The sequence below is a fragment of the Dioscorea cayenensis genome, chromosome 13 (assembly GCF_009730915.1).
Source record: "Dioscorea cayenensis subsp. rotundata cultivar TDr96_F1 chromosome 13, TDr96_F1_v2_PseudoChromosome.rev07_lg8_w22 25.fasta, whole genome shotgun sequence".
Taxonomy (NCBI): Eukaryota; Viridiplantae; Streptophyta; class Magnoliopsida; order Dioscoreales; family Dioscoreaceae; genus Dioscorea; species Dioscorea cayenensis.
The window spans coordinates 1,845,268-1,859,079 of NC_052483.1; the positions used below are offsets into that span (position 1 = coordinate 1,845,268).

The window sequence follows — 13,812 nt, forward strand, 5'->3', positions numbered from 1 at the left end:
ACGCGTAGAGGGAAGCCTAAAAGAAACCTTGGAGTCGATTTAGAGGACGAAACTGATGGCCTGATACCGCCGGAAACACCAACTTGTATGACTAATGTGGTGCCCGAAATAGCAACACCAATAAGGCGACCTCGCAGTGTAAGGAGAAACCAGCCCGGTAATGTTTTTCGCCTGTTTCATTTAAACTTTATACTAATTTCTTGCGAGATCACATTTGTTTATGGAATTTTTTGTGCAGAGAAGTTGAGACCAGTAGTTAGAAAGATATTCTGGTGAATTCAGATGAATAAAATCAGGAGTGAAGCAGATGTGTGAATCAGAATAAAGACCAGCATTGCCTTCTGATTGACTTGCAGTTTGTGTTTGTTTGTCATAAATTTCAATATTTGGAGCAAATTGATGTGAACATTGAACATCTTTTCAATGTGTTAAGACTATTTGGACTAATTTGTTTCTGATTGATATTTTTTGTTTGGTTTATATTTTGGTTGAAGATGGATTTATTGCTAAATTAGAACAATATGGTTTTTATTTATTTATTTATTATTATTATTATTGTATCATTTGTCACAACCAAGGGGTTGGCGAAGAGGGACCATTGCTAATAGCCCCTTTTTTTAATAAATTCTATCTCTAGGTTTTTTATATTTAAATATATATGTTTTATAATTATTTCCCAGTTTTGTTTATAAACTTGTATATACAGTTTCATAAATCTCCAAGTTTTTTTTACAAATTTATATATAGTTTTAACCAATTATATTTTTGAGAGAGTTTTATTTTACAAATCCTTTTTTTAAATAAATTAGTATACATAATAAAAAAATAATATGTTTTAAAAAAGAATTTAGTAAAAATTTTATTATTTTTCCTCTTTTAACTTGTGTTTGGCCCATTCAATTTTTTTTTTTTTTACTAGTTTCATTATAAATTGTAAGAAACTTTTCACTTAATAATCAATATATAATAATATATTATTGAACTCTTGATTGGCTTAGTTAGTTTAGTTTGAGAGCTTGAAATATTTAGTAAAACTCTGACTTTTAAGACCATCAATTAGAGCTATTGATGAATAGCTTGAAGAACTGAATAAGAATAACCTTTAATTCTTCAAATAATAGTTAAATTTTAGGTGAAATTTAAAATAAGTTTTGAATGATATTTCTCTTTTTATGATAATGAAATCTGAATATTTTTTCTAATTGTTTATATCTGATTCAATGATCATTGGTCAATAATAAACATTTATAAATCAAATATGCTAAATTTAGATGATTTAAATTAATATCAAAATTAAGAAAAAAAGGTGTACAACAATTAATCCAATTTATTAAATTTCATAAATAATCTCCTACCAAAATCTCAGATATACTTTTATAATCTAAATCATTAAAAACATGAAAAAAAGAATAAATATTAATAATAAATATAAAAAAATGAGTGATTATTAACACACAAAAAAATCATGAACTAATCCATCAGTTTTTTTAAAAAAATAGAAAAAAAGCAATAAACAATTACCCAAATTTTATTGATTTTCATTGGAGTTTTTCCAATTTTAGCAAGAAAGCTTAAATATATATATATTTTTTTGTCCACACAAATTAAAGATAATTTATAAAAAAACTATTATTTTATTTTTTATTTTTTAACTCCAGCCTCACAATTTTGCAACAATAATTCCCATAAAAATATATAATTCTAAAATTTGAAACTTTTTTTTAAAAACTAATTTAAAGCAACCAAAAAAAAAGTTCACTTTTTTATTAGTTTTGAATTCTTTTAGAAAAATCCATGGAAAAGTTCAAAGGGCAACACCAACATCGCCATTCCGTCTCCTGCTTCTCCGCTTGCTTCTTCCCCGCCGGCGCCGGTGAGCGCGTGCAACCGCCGGCGTCGCACGGCAGTGACCTGCCGGGGCTCCTCGAACGGCGGTGCCAGCGCCAGCGCCAGCGCCGACGCCCCTACTCTGCGGACTTCCGGTATGACCCTTTGAGTTATGCCCTAAACTTCGACGAAGGCGGTGCCGCCGATGACTTGCCGTCGCCGACCGGGAGCCTTCCTCCCCACTTGACCTTCTCGTCTCGCTTTCAGGCTTCGTCTCCTCGCATGCCTCCCAAATCTCCGGGGGCTGAGGAGACGAAGAAGCTCCTTCATTGAGCTATGAAATTTGGGCATTTTTTTTTCTTCTCTCTTTTAAATCCAGTCTTTTTTTGTTGCCAATCTTTTCCCTGAAATCTAGATTTGTAGTGTAAATCGATGCCCTTGTTTTTTTGTTTTTTTGTTTTTTTATAAATAAATCATGCATTTGAGAGCTCCTTTTGTTGGAAAGATGCTTCCTTTGTTGATCAATAGCGTTGGTTCTCGGAGAATATCAAGTGTTTGTAGAAAAGAGATGACATTTGGAAATGTTTATACTACTGAGAGATTTGCTTCTCATCTTGAAGCCTGTGTTGATGCTGGATCTCTGAGGAAGGTTCATGCTTGCATCTTTGCTTGTGGATTTGGTGATAATATTTTTCTGGGATCCAAGCTTGTGAATGCTTATGCTGATATCAGTGCTTTATGGGAATCCAGATTGGTGTTTGATAGAATCATTAACAGGAATCTTTCTCTTTGGAATTCGGCTATTGTCGGGTATTCTAGAGCTGGATATTTTGAGGAGGTTTTGAGGTTATATTCATGTTTGAAGATGCAGGACATTGGTGTTGATAGTTCTGCCGTTGTGTTTGGTTTGAAGAGTTGTCATGAGCTTGGGATGATGGACTTTGGAAGAGGAATTCATGGTGATGCTTATAAAGTTGGATTGCATGGAGATAAATTCGTTGTTCCTTCTCTTGTCAAGTTGTACTTCAAATGTGGAATTATGAAAGATGCAGATAGGGTGTTTGAGGAGATTTTTGAGAAAGATATTGTGGCCTACACCTCAATGATCACTGGGTATGCACAACAGGCTGGTTTTCATGTGATGAAAGCTTTTCAAATTGCCTGTGAGATGCATAGGGAGGGATTGGATGCCAATCGAGTGTCGCTGGTGAGTTTGCTTCAGGCTGCGGGGAAGGTGGAAGCTCTTCATGAAGGTCGATCAATTCATTGCTATGCTATGAGGAGAGGAATTGATCTTTCAGATGAAGTTCTCGAGACTAGTTTGGTCGACATGTATGCTAAATGTGGTGCTAAGGTGGAAGCAGTATCTTTTCTGAGACAAATGAGAAGGTCTGTTGCTTCATGGAATGCGTTGATTGCAGGCATCAATTCATATGATTGTGATCGTAGTTCTGAAGCTTTGCATCTCCTCTGTCAGATGGTGCATCAAGAAGGCTTGTACCCAAACTCAATCACCTTAGCGAATGTTCTGTCAGCTTGTTGTGAATCAACCTATGTGCATCTGGTCACAAGCATCCATGGATATATAATCAGAAGGGAGCTCCCTCCTGATTTGGTCCTCACTACTGCTCTCATCGATGGTTATTCGAGATGTGGTAAAGTACACAATGCTAGGGAATTGTTTAATTGGCTCAAAGTGAGAGACACAATTTTATTTAATGTGATTATTTCTGCATATCTTCGCAATGGAGAAATTGACGAGGTGATCAAAATGCTCGATTGGATGTTTGAAGAAGGGGTGAGACCAAATACAGTTACTTTGTTAGTTCTGTTGTCAGGATTTGCCAATTTGGAAGATCTAAGAAGAGGTAGATGTATTCATGGTTGTGTACTCCGTCAGGGTCTCCAAACAAACATGGATGTTTCCAATCAACTTCTGCACATGTACACCAAATGTGCATCCATTGATGTTGCAAGAAAATTTTTTGACTCAATGACAAATAAGGATTTGGTTTCATGGACTACAATGATGATGTGTTATGTAAATCAAGGTCATGCAGATGAAGCTCTGGCTTTGTTTCGGCTAATGCAGAGAAATGGTGACAAGCCTGATTCAGTGACTCTTATTACCTTGATTCAGGCACTTTCCCTGCTCGGCTTATTAGAACAGATAAAAGAAATTCAAGGGCACATCTACAGGATTCGGCCGGAAAGAGATTCAGCAATTACTAGCGCTCTAATTATGGCATATGCAAAATGTGGAAGGCTGGATTTGGCTGAGTTGACTTTCTGTAATGCGGCCGATCAAACACTGAACTTGTGGAACACAATGATATCTGCATACGGGATGCACGGGTACTGCCGAGAGGCCCTCAAGCTCTTTCATCAATTGCAAAACCAAAATCTTAGACCAGATAGCTTGACATTCTCTTCAGTGCTCTCAGCTTGCAGCCATGCTGGCTTGGTAGAAGAGGGCAGGGATATCTTCAATTCCATGAAATCCAAATACTCAATTGCACCACAAGAAGAACACTACAGTTGCATCGTTGATCTATTAGGCCGAGCCGGTCATCTTGAGGAAGCATATGAGTTTGTGAACTGTTCTCCTTTGCGAAATAAGACCAGTGCATTGTCTGCTTTGCTCGGTGCTTGCCGAGTTCATAGAAACACTCAATTGGGAGAGATCATTGGTTTGCAGCTCCTTGAACTTGATCCTCAGAATTCTACTACTTTTGCCATGGTTTCCAACATCTACGCCGAGGCTGGTAAGTGGCGCGACGCCGCAACTTTGAGACTTGTTGCCAGAGAAAGAGGTTTGCGAAAAATGCCTGGTTATAGCTTAGTAGAATTAGAAAATTGAGATTGATTTCTCTACAAATTGTATAGATTAATCATCTCTAGTTAGAGCAGCCATGAGCAATAATGAAATTACCTGCAAAGCATCATGGTAGAGTTTTGTAGTTGATTGATTGTTAATTACTTTGTTCATTTATCTTCTGAGATATAAAGATTGCTGATATTTTCTTTGCAAGTTATACTTAATTTCTCTACACTTTTGAGTTTTTACAGATATTAAATTTATCTTGGTGTTTCTATTTGTTTTTTTCTCTATTTTTCAAAAAGATCCCTCTGTAAATCTGGAGGGACAAATTATGTGAAAGTTTTTTGAACCATATTTTTTAATAGTTAGAAAACCCAGAGGGAGACTACATGATAAGAATAAAAAGTTTTGAGGACTTTTAAGCAATTGGGAGGGTGTTTACTTTTGCGCAAACACTCTGGGTTTATTAATAATTATTTCCGGGTTTATCTGCAAAATCTTAAAATTTCATCGGCAGCAAAGTCTAGTATTTTGAAATTTTGAAAATTTTCTTTTTTGGGGGTTTTTTTGGTAAGAAATGCGTAAATCCTAAATACAAAGTCTGGGTTTTGTTTTTGCAAAATCGCAGAACTTTATGATATTTTTGCATAAAACCCCAGAAATTTCGAAAACTTTTATTTATTTAACTTTTCGGGTATTCTTTTGCATAAAATCCATGCCACTTTTGCGAAAAGCACCCTAATTCGGCGGTGAAGACAAGCAAAATCCATTTCTAGCACTAGCGCCACCACCACTTCGCCGGAATCCATGGCGTCCGATCCTCGAGACTTCGATCTCCTCATCCTCGGCGCTTCAGGGTTCACCGGAAAGTACGTTGTTCGCGAAGCTCTCAAGTTCCTCTCGACTCCCGCTTCCCCTCTGAGAACCCTCGCCCTCGCCGGCCGAAACCCTAACAAGATCTCCCAAACCCTAGCATGGGCTTCCACGCCCAATCCCCCTCCAAACATCCCGATCCTCCACGCCGACGTTTCCGATTCTGATTCACTGATCCCTCTCTTCCGTCGTGCTCGCCTCGTCCTCAGCTGCGTCGGCCCATTCCGCATCTATGGCTCGCCCGTCGTTGCCTCCTGCGTTTCCGCCGGCACTGACTACCTTGATATCAGTGGGGAGCCTGAGTTCATGGAGCGCATGGAGGTGGAATTCCATGAATTGGCGGCGAAGAATGGGTCTCTGGTTGTTTCAGCTTGCGGGTTTGATTCGGTGCCGGCGGAACTGGGGGTTGTTTTCAATTCGAGGCAGTGGGTGGCGCCATCGGCGCCGAACTGTGTGGAGGCGTACTTGAGCTTGGAGTCGGAGAAGAAGATTGTGGGGAATGTGGGGACTTACGAATCTGCTGTGCTTGGCGTTGCTAATGCTGATAAGCTGCAGGAGCTCCGGCGTTCGAGGCCGAGGAGAGCAAGGCCTTTGGTGAGTTTCTCTTCATCTTCATCAATTTATCATTCTTTGTTCTTCTTTATATGTTGCATGACATTCTCATTGCTAGGAGATTGATTGCATTGTTCTCTCTTTTTTTTCCGCCAAGATATTGTCTTGTTGCTTAGGACTGCAATTTTTCTTGACAATGTTGTGAGAAGTGCATGATTTAGCATGTCATTGATGGAGTGATAATCGAGGAAATTAGAGAAGATGATGAGAAGGTTAAATGAAACAACATGTAGATCATTTTCCATTCGTTTTCTTGTTCTTTTATTTCATATTAATTGAACACGAATTAAAGTTGTGATGGGATTGAATCAATAGGAAGATGGTCTGAATTTTTTTAGCCATTTGGTGATCTATTTCATTATTTTCATTTTTCCAACCACAAGTCGACAAATTATACTTTTGATTCCTGTTCTTTTCCTGCATTTTGTCTCAAACTAACCTCAAGGGTGTGATTCTTGTGTTGTACCTTCAATCTTCCTTACCCATGTCTTGAAGCGATCTTGCCTTGTTTTCCTTTCAGAGTGATAAACATCAGCTCCTTTATGCAATAGGAGCCCAATTAATCATTGGCAGCATGCCTTACATGGCTGCTATCTTCTTCGCTGTCAGTTCAATTTTCCTGTTGAGTGTGTGAGATGTGTGTGATTATATAAAACATTGCTTCTTTATCTTTCATATTGTTTGATTTTCAGCAATAGCTGAGAATCTATTCTACATGGAAATCCGTATGTGACATTACTAGTTAGAAAAAGCAAAATGTAGTTAGAAATTTGGATTATATGCATTAATGTTTTGAAGGCCTGTATGACCTCACAGTGCTTCTTGCAAAGTTTTTAGGCTTTAGCTGATAATACCTTTTTTGGTCTTGAAATTGGTTTATTAGATCATTAGCTGATTACACGAACACTTACCTTTTCTGTAGCATGGTTGCCAAGCTAGATACTAAAACTTGTCGGACAATAATCATATGTTTGCAAAGCCTGCTAAAGCCAAGCTGGAAAGAATTAGTCCCCTGTCAAAACACTAAGAATCACACGGCCTGACATCATATAATACGCATGTGTATCATGACTTAATTGCTTAAACTATCGGGTATTGGCACATCTTTTCCAATGATTTTATTTGCTTTTAGTAAGATTAGATTCTAGCAGTGACAGTTGTATTGGCTGAAGAAAGATTCGAATTAAATTGGCCAGCTTATAGATCTCTTAGCAGTTGCTCGTACGTATGCAGGTTTGCTATTAATTTTCACAATTCTTTTCTTTGTGCCATCATCATCATATCTCTCTCTCACACACATTTGGTCCTGAACTGCTCAACTATGTTCCCTTGTCTATGGATGACACAAATATGTTTATTTTGGTCTTTCTATGAGACCCTAATTGAATTAAATACTAAAATAATCTAGTGGATGGACAAATGGCAATTTCAAATTTAATGTAATTGAAAGGACTAATTGTGTACTTTCGACTCAGTATTTCCATGAGCAATTTCAAATTTAACTACCAGTATATTTACGTTTGGGAGCAAAATGTAAAATGAAAAAGATAATGCATAATGCATAATTGCAAGGCATTTACCCTTGCAGATTCCAGGACCTCCGCCTCCTAGAGGACCGACGTTAGAGCATCAGAAGACCTTTGGCCTCTGGGCTGTCAGGCTACCTTCTGCAGATTCCATTGTTGTTCGAAGAACGCTGGCAGCTCTTACAGAGAACCCAGACGGTCTTCCGGGAGTCAACGAAAGTGAAGAGGACATAGAGAGGAGAACTCGTCTTTGGTCGACAGTGAAGCCTGTTCATTTTGGTGTGAAGATCGGAACAAAATCTCTGCTGGGTCTCTTGCTGGGTAATGGTAACTGGTTTATTCATTGGCCTCTTTGGAAAGATGTCATTCGGAAGAAAACTTCTCCTAAAATTCCCGGAATTCTTCTCCCTCGGGTGGTTCCGGAAGGCAGGGCCAACAGAGGAAGAGGTGAATAGTGCTACATTCAAGATGTGGTTCCTTGGCCATGGCTACAGTGATGTTAGTCTTGCTTCACAGGGTGCTAAGCCAGATACTGAAATTATCACCAGGGTATCAGGACCTGAGATTGGATACTTAACCACACCGATCATCTTAATCCAATGTGCGCTGATTGTATTGGGCCAGCGAGGGAAGTTGCCGAAAGGAGGTGTCTTTCCGCCTGGAATCGTCTTTGTCCCGACCGATCTTCAAGAACGACTGCAAGAAAATGGTATTTCTTTCGATTTCATCTCAAAGAGAGCTTTGTCTGATTGATTGCTTGTGATTTTTCGCTGCATAATAACTCATATTCACTTACAAACTTGTGAGCTTGTGATACTTCTTTCTCCAGACCATGTTATGTTTTTTTTGGTGAAGCCTGTAAATGCTATGCAAAATCAGTGAGATAAATGACTTTTTCATGGTGTTGAGTTCTTTTTCTCAGATCTCTAATGTTGGTTTAGGTATATATTGTTGGATTTGGGCTGGTCCAAGGCCCTTTTCCAGTGTGACACCCAAACCTGAGGGTCTACAATTATTATTATTTTTTAATTTATTATTTATTTATTATTCTTTACTTCTCAACGGATAATTTTCTGACCATTAATTTTAACCCAACGGATATTGTCGATGTATATATATTTAAGGATAGAGGGTAAGATAGGGTTACACATGTTTTTCTCTTTAATCCTTCATTCACTGGCTGACCATCAGTAGTCTCATGCAATCATCCTTCTTTTCTTTCCTTTTCGGCCTAGGGCGACACTATAGAAAATCCGGAGTTGAACATGCTAAGTTATGGGACCGCGATAAGTTGGGTTAGTGTATCCTAGCGCTTAGAGAGAAACTATTCACATCGGTAGGTGCTACTTCAGTGTTAGGGCAGTGCACACAGCGCATCTAATCGAGACCAGGTGTTCTTTTTCATTTCCTTGATTGCATGAAAATAATTGTGTGTTCGCTTAGGTTATTTGGTCCAACTTATATATATATATATATATATATTGATTGGTATACTTATGTGTTTAATAATATTTATACTATCATTGACCAATATACATAAGTGTTTAATAATATTTATAATATCATTGGGGCAATCATTGGATGATTGTTTAAGGCATTTGAGCAAAATGTAAGAAAATAAATCTATTCTTAACTATGTATTATATGCTATATGATGGAGTATATAACATAATGTCAGGTCAAAAGAGGTACAATGGGCTTTTATGAGAAAATATGTTCACAAAAATTTAACCATCTTTAAAGTGACAAATATAAAGGACATCAAAGAGATAGATAGACATAATGAAACAGTAGTTATAGTGGCTTAACGACCGTATGATTTATAGATTAATTACTAACGACCGTATGATTTATAGATTAATTACTATATCGGATAGATTTGCATGTGGGAAAATTAAGATCATGTTATGAGTGATGCTATTTTTACCGAATATGTTTATCGAATAGATTTCCCGAATGCCCAACTTGTCATCCGCATTCTCATCCACATCATTATTTTTTTTATATTAACTTCAAAGTTGAACCTTAAAAGTTTTTAAATTCTTAACATTTTTAAAAAATTATAAAACTATATCTAAAATTATAAACCCAAATACTACAAAATCTATATTCTACCATGAATATTAAACCCTAAACTTTAAATCTTATGCCATAAACCCTAAACAAAAATTCACAACCTCCTATGGGGGTTTGTGATTTTCAGTTTAGAGTTTAGGGAGGGGTTTTCGGTTTATTTTATCTTTTACGATTAAATATTTAAATTTAGAATTCATATAATAAAAATAAATTAATCTTTTCAAAAAAATAATAATGAAAGAATGTAAATTTTCATTCCATGAATACTATTTTTATATTTGTTATTATTAAAAAAAGCAAAAAAACATTAAAAAAAAAAATTGACAGGTCATTGATCTTTTAACCCTGTACGCTGTTGAGTGTATCACAGCCAATCACAACCGCATATATTCCAGCGTGCCATCAACGCGATTGCATGCCCCTTCACATCCACCGTACACGTGGACCCCTTCTCCCTTGATATTTTTGACACCCTTCCTTCTTTCTCCGCGCTCATTCTCTCTCTCTCTCTCGAACTTCGGAGGTGATCTCTTCGTTCTCGTTCTCGTTCTCGTTCTCATTCTAGGGTTTCTTGATTCCCTTTTTCTCATCTAATTGATGCTCTTTTTGCAGTTTGATTTGCAGGAACGATGTCGGACGAGGAGCATCACTTTGAATCCAAGGCCGATGCGGGAGCGTCGAAGACGTATCCCCAGCAAGCCGGAACCATCCGAAAGAATGGCTACATCGTCATCAAGAACCGTCCTTGCAAGGTCTTGCTTTCAATCTTATCTTATAACCTTCTTGTGTGCTTGATTTTGTTGTTGTTTCGACTTGTTCTATGTTTTCAATCCGTTTTGTTGTGTTTATTCTTATGATTAATTGATTACTTGATTATTGGCCTCATGTTATGATCTGATTTCATTTTTGTTGATTATTGTTTTCTTTTGATTGTTGTAGGTTTGTATTTGTTGGATTTCATTTCTTTGTTGTTCTTGATGCTAATAAGCGCATGTTCAAGAGAAAATTGATATTCAGATTGAAAGATAACTAGCGAAATGCCTTTTTTTTTTTTTTAATCAAATTAATTGTTCTCAACTACTCCAAAATCTTGAACTTTTGCCGCTCGTGTTGCTGCTGAATGAGGCAGTGATTGTATACTGTCCTACGGAGTGATTTTACCTGTGGTCATTTTTTTCTCTTCTAAGGTTGCAGAAAACTAGTGTTTTTATACAATGATTTTCTTGCGGTGTGAACCTTAGAACACTGAATTCACTAGGTTTTTAATTAGTATTTGGTGATATTTTTCTTGGTGTTGATTCTTAAAACTCCTGTAGGGGCAAAGGAGCAAGAATCCCACATGATGATTATGGTACATTTGTTTATGCGAGTAATTTTGTGATGTTTACGTTTTGCACCATGATTTGGACTCTAGAGGCTCATGTAGTATGCCATGGTTATGCATCAGACATGTGAACCTATAGACTTCAATAGCAAGAACTTTACAGCATAATGATGGTATTTCTGGATGTCTTTTGCTTATGTATTCATTTATGTGAATAAGTTTTTGAAGTTTACTCAACATTAAGATAAAAGTTGTGCACCATGGTATGAGCTCAAGAGACAAGTATGGTTCATCATGTTAATGCATCACTTATGTGGACCTACAGAATGGTAATTGCATGCAATTATTGCATTGATTTTCTGATTGATTTAGCTTTCTTCTGTGGATTAGGTCGTGGAGGTCTCTACTTCCAAGACTGGCAAGCATGGACATGCAAAATGCCACTTTGTTGCCATAGATATTTTCAATGGAAAAAAGCTTGAAGATATCGTGCCTTCATCTCATAACTGCGATGTAAGCGAATTAATATCATTACCTAGCATGTTACTCTTGGTAATAGTTATTGTTTGTGAGCATTCCCTTGTGCCACAGGTTCCCCATGTGAACAGGACTGACTATCAGTTGATTGATATCTCTGAAGATGGATTTGTATGCTTCTGACTCCCTTTTATGTATATAAATTGCTTTATTTTGCTTATTGTTATTGTCAACACTCCTTCACACTTGATTTTGTAACAGGTTAGTCTGCTGACTGAAAATGGTAACACAAAGGATGACCTGAGACTTCCAACTGATGAAGCTCTGCTCAGTCAGGTGAATTTACCTCATTCTGTTAAATATTTTTATGTGATTGAATCTGCTTTATATCAGCTTTTCAAAATAGTCAGGGCTGAACAATGTTGTACCATATAAATAATTCTTTTTGCATGCTTTTGATGTATAAATACTTCTGAACCAAAGATCTCAATGAATTTTAACCTTATATTAATTTTTTTTATCCCTATGATAAAATTTTTGGAATATTTGGCAAATTAATTCTCTCAACTTTTTATTAATATGAGTTTCCTTTGTTTTGATAGTTTATAATGAGGAAGAACATGTATTTATTAATTTCAGATATTGCCAAAGTTTCAAAAGCTACCAGTATTTTATATTGAATGAATTTTATAATATTTCTAGTATTGCATCTAGTTTTTTTTCAACTTGTTTTTATTTTTCTGTTATTTTTAGCTTCCTTTACAAGTTGTTCTTGAGAGTTTTTACTCAAGTAAAATTGTCCGGACTTGTTTTGTAAGATTTCTTTTGATTGATTTTTTACTTAGGATGATGAACAATAAACTTTATTGACTCTACTAGAGTGACCATGATTATGCAGAAACACACACACACACACACACACACACACACACACACAGGTGGCTGTGATTAAGAAGGCACAAGATATGCATGTGCACACACACACATGTCCTAAATCTTGGAGTAAAGGATAAAGTTCAAGTCATGCAGGCGCCTATGCACACACACATGCACACAAGCACACAAACAATCTAAAGTATGGAGAAAAGTAGAAGTTTGGCATAAAAAGTAAAATTAACCAACACAGAGGATAAGTTTGCCATCATGAAGCACAATTAAACACAAAGACACATCACACACAACCCACTTAATGGAGAAAGGGATAAGTTTGGCACCATAAAGTAAAATTAACCAAAAACAGTGCTACAGACACACGGTGCACACACACACATACTGTCAAAAGTTTGGCGAAAGAGGATAAGCTTGTCTTCATTAAGTAAAATTAACCAAAAACACAGCTCTACACACATGCATGCTCACATGCCCAGACACACGCGTTCGCGCTCGCACACACACGGGGAAGAGGATAAGTTTGCATCAAAATTTAAAATTTAAAAAAAAAAAATTATTATTATGATAATAAACTGATCTATTCCATTGGAGGAGTCATAGGATGTCTTGAGGCATTGGCCTTATTTTCTACCCAGTGAGTAATAAGTATTTATTCGTTTCTGATGCCATTTGGTTTGATTTGTATATTTCTAACTGCATTATTTTGTTGCATTATAGATCAAAGATGGTTTTACTGATGGAAAAGATTTGGTGGTGACTGTGATGTCTGCAATGGGTGAAGAACAGATCTGTTCCCTTAAAGATATCGGTCCCAAGTAGCTTTCCTGTATCATCGACCAGCTCTATCTGTCATAGCTGGTGAATTCTTAAGTGTTAGATTGTGTAAAACATAAGAAGCTATGCTCTCTGAAACAGATATAGATGGCAATCACAAGCCTTCTTTTGGGTTTGCTCTAGGCTTCAAATCCAATGAACCAACTGAGCTGTTGGTGGTTAATGGCCAATTTGTCGATGAACACTAACGATAATATGTGTTACCTTCCTCTTGCTATTCAATAGTACTCTGCTTGTCAATACTTGTTTATATGGAATGACCAAACTCTCTGAGGTTATTGTCCATTATTAGTTTTACTAGTGTGTGTGTTTTTTTTTATCTTGAGTGGCTTGTGTTATTTATATCCTGTTTGATTAAGCCAAACGGTTTGGTTCCAATTTTTATTATTATATGGCCTTGTTTGGATTAGCTTCGGAAAAAAAGTGTTTTTTTTCATTTTATTAGAAGTGTTTTTGGAAAAAAAGTGTTTCTTCAGAATAAGTTAAGCATTTGTTTTGTATTTTGTGTTTTGATTAGTTTTTCTGTAGAAGTAGGAGCTGTAAGCTGGTCA

The 13,812-nt window shown here is 36.6% G+C and overlaps 4 protein-coding genes across 4 annotated transcripts; all 4 read left to right on the top strand.

Annotated features, from left to right (window-relative positions):
• The first annotated feature begins 1,774 nt into the window (after positions 1-1,774).
• Positions 1,775-2,181, top strand: LOC120274596. Its single transcript, XM_039281143.1, has one exon. The coding sequence runs from the start codon at positions 1,795-1,797 to the stop codon at positions 2,158-2,160; it is 366 nt and encodes a 121-aa protein (XP_039137077.1). The 5' UTR covers positions 1,775-1,794; the 3' UTR covers positions 2,161-2,181.
• A 102-nt stretch (positions 2,182-2,283) lies between these two features.
• On the top strand, positions 2,284-4,864 carry LOC120274594 (pentatricopeptide repeat-containing protein At1g06140, mitochondrial-like). The gene has a single exon (XM_039281141.1). It carries the CDS (start codon positions 2,303-2,305, stop codon positions 4,685-4,687), a length of 2,385 nt encoding a protein of 794 aa, XP_039137075.1. The 5' UTR covers positions 2,284-2,302; the 3' UTR covers positions 4,688-4,864.
• A 95-nt stretch (positions 4,865-4,959) lies between these two features.
• LOC120274595 (probable mitochondrial saccharopine dehydrogenase-like oxidoreductase At5g39410) lies at positions 4,960-8,558 on the top strand. The gene is given in 3 exon segments (XM_039281142.1): positions 4,960-6,115; positions 7,722-7,979; positions 7,981-8,558. Coding segments are annotated over 3 exon segments (1,350 nt in total). The 5' UTR covers positions 4,960-5,455; the 3' UTR covers positions 8,413-8,558.
• Positions 8,559-10,116: 1,558 nt separating this feature from the next.
• LOC120274817 (eukaryotic translation initiation factor 5A) lies at positions 10,117-13,552 on the top strand. The gene is made up of 6 exons (XM_039281350.1): positions 10,117-10,258; positions 10,348-10,487; positions 11,450-11,572; positions 11,651-11,707; positions 11,798-11,872; positions 13,145-13,552. The coding sequence occupies exons 2-6, from the start codon at positions 10,365-10,367 to the stop codon at positions 13,244-13,246; spliced, it is 480 nt and encodes a 159-aa protein (XP_039137284.1). The 5' UTR covers positions 10,117-10,258; positions 10,348-10,364; the 3' UTR covers positions 13,247-13,552.
• Positions 13,553-13,812: the final 260 nt, after the last annotated feature.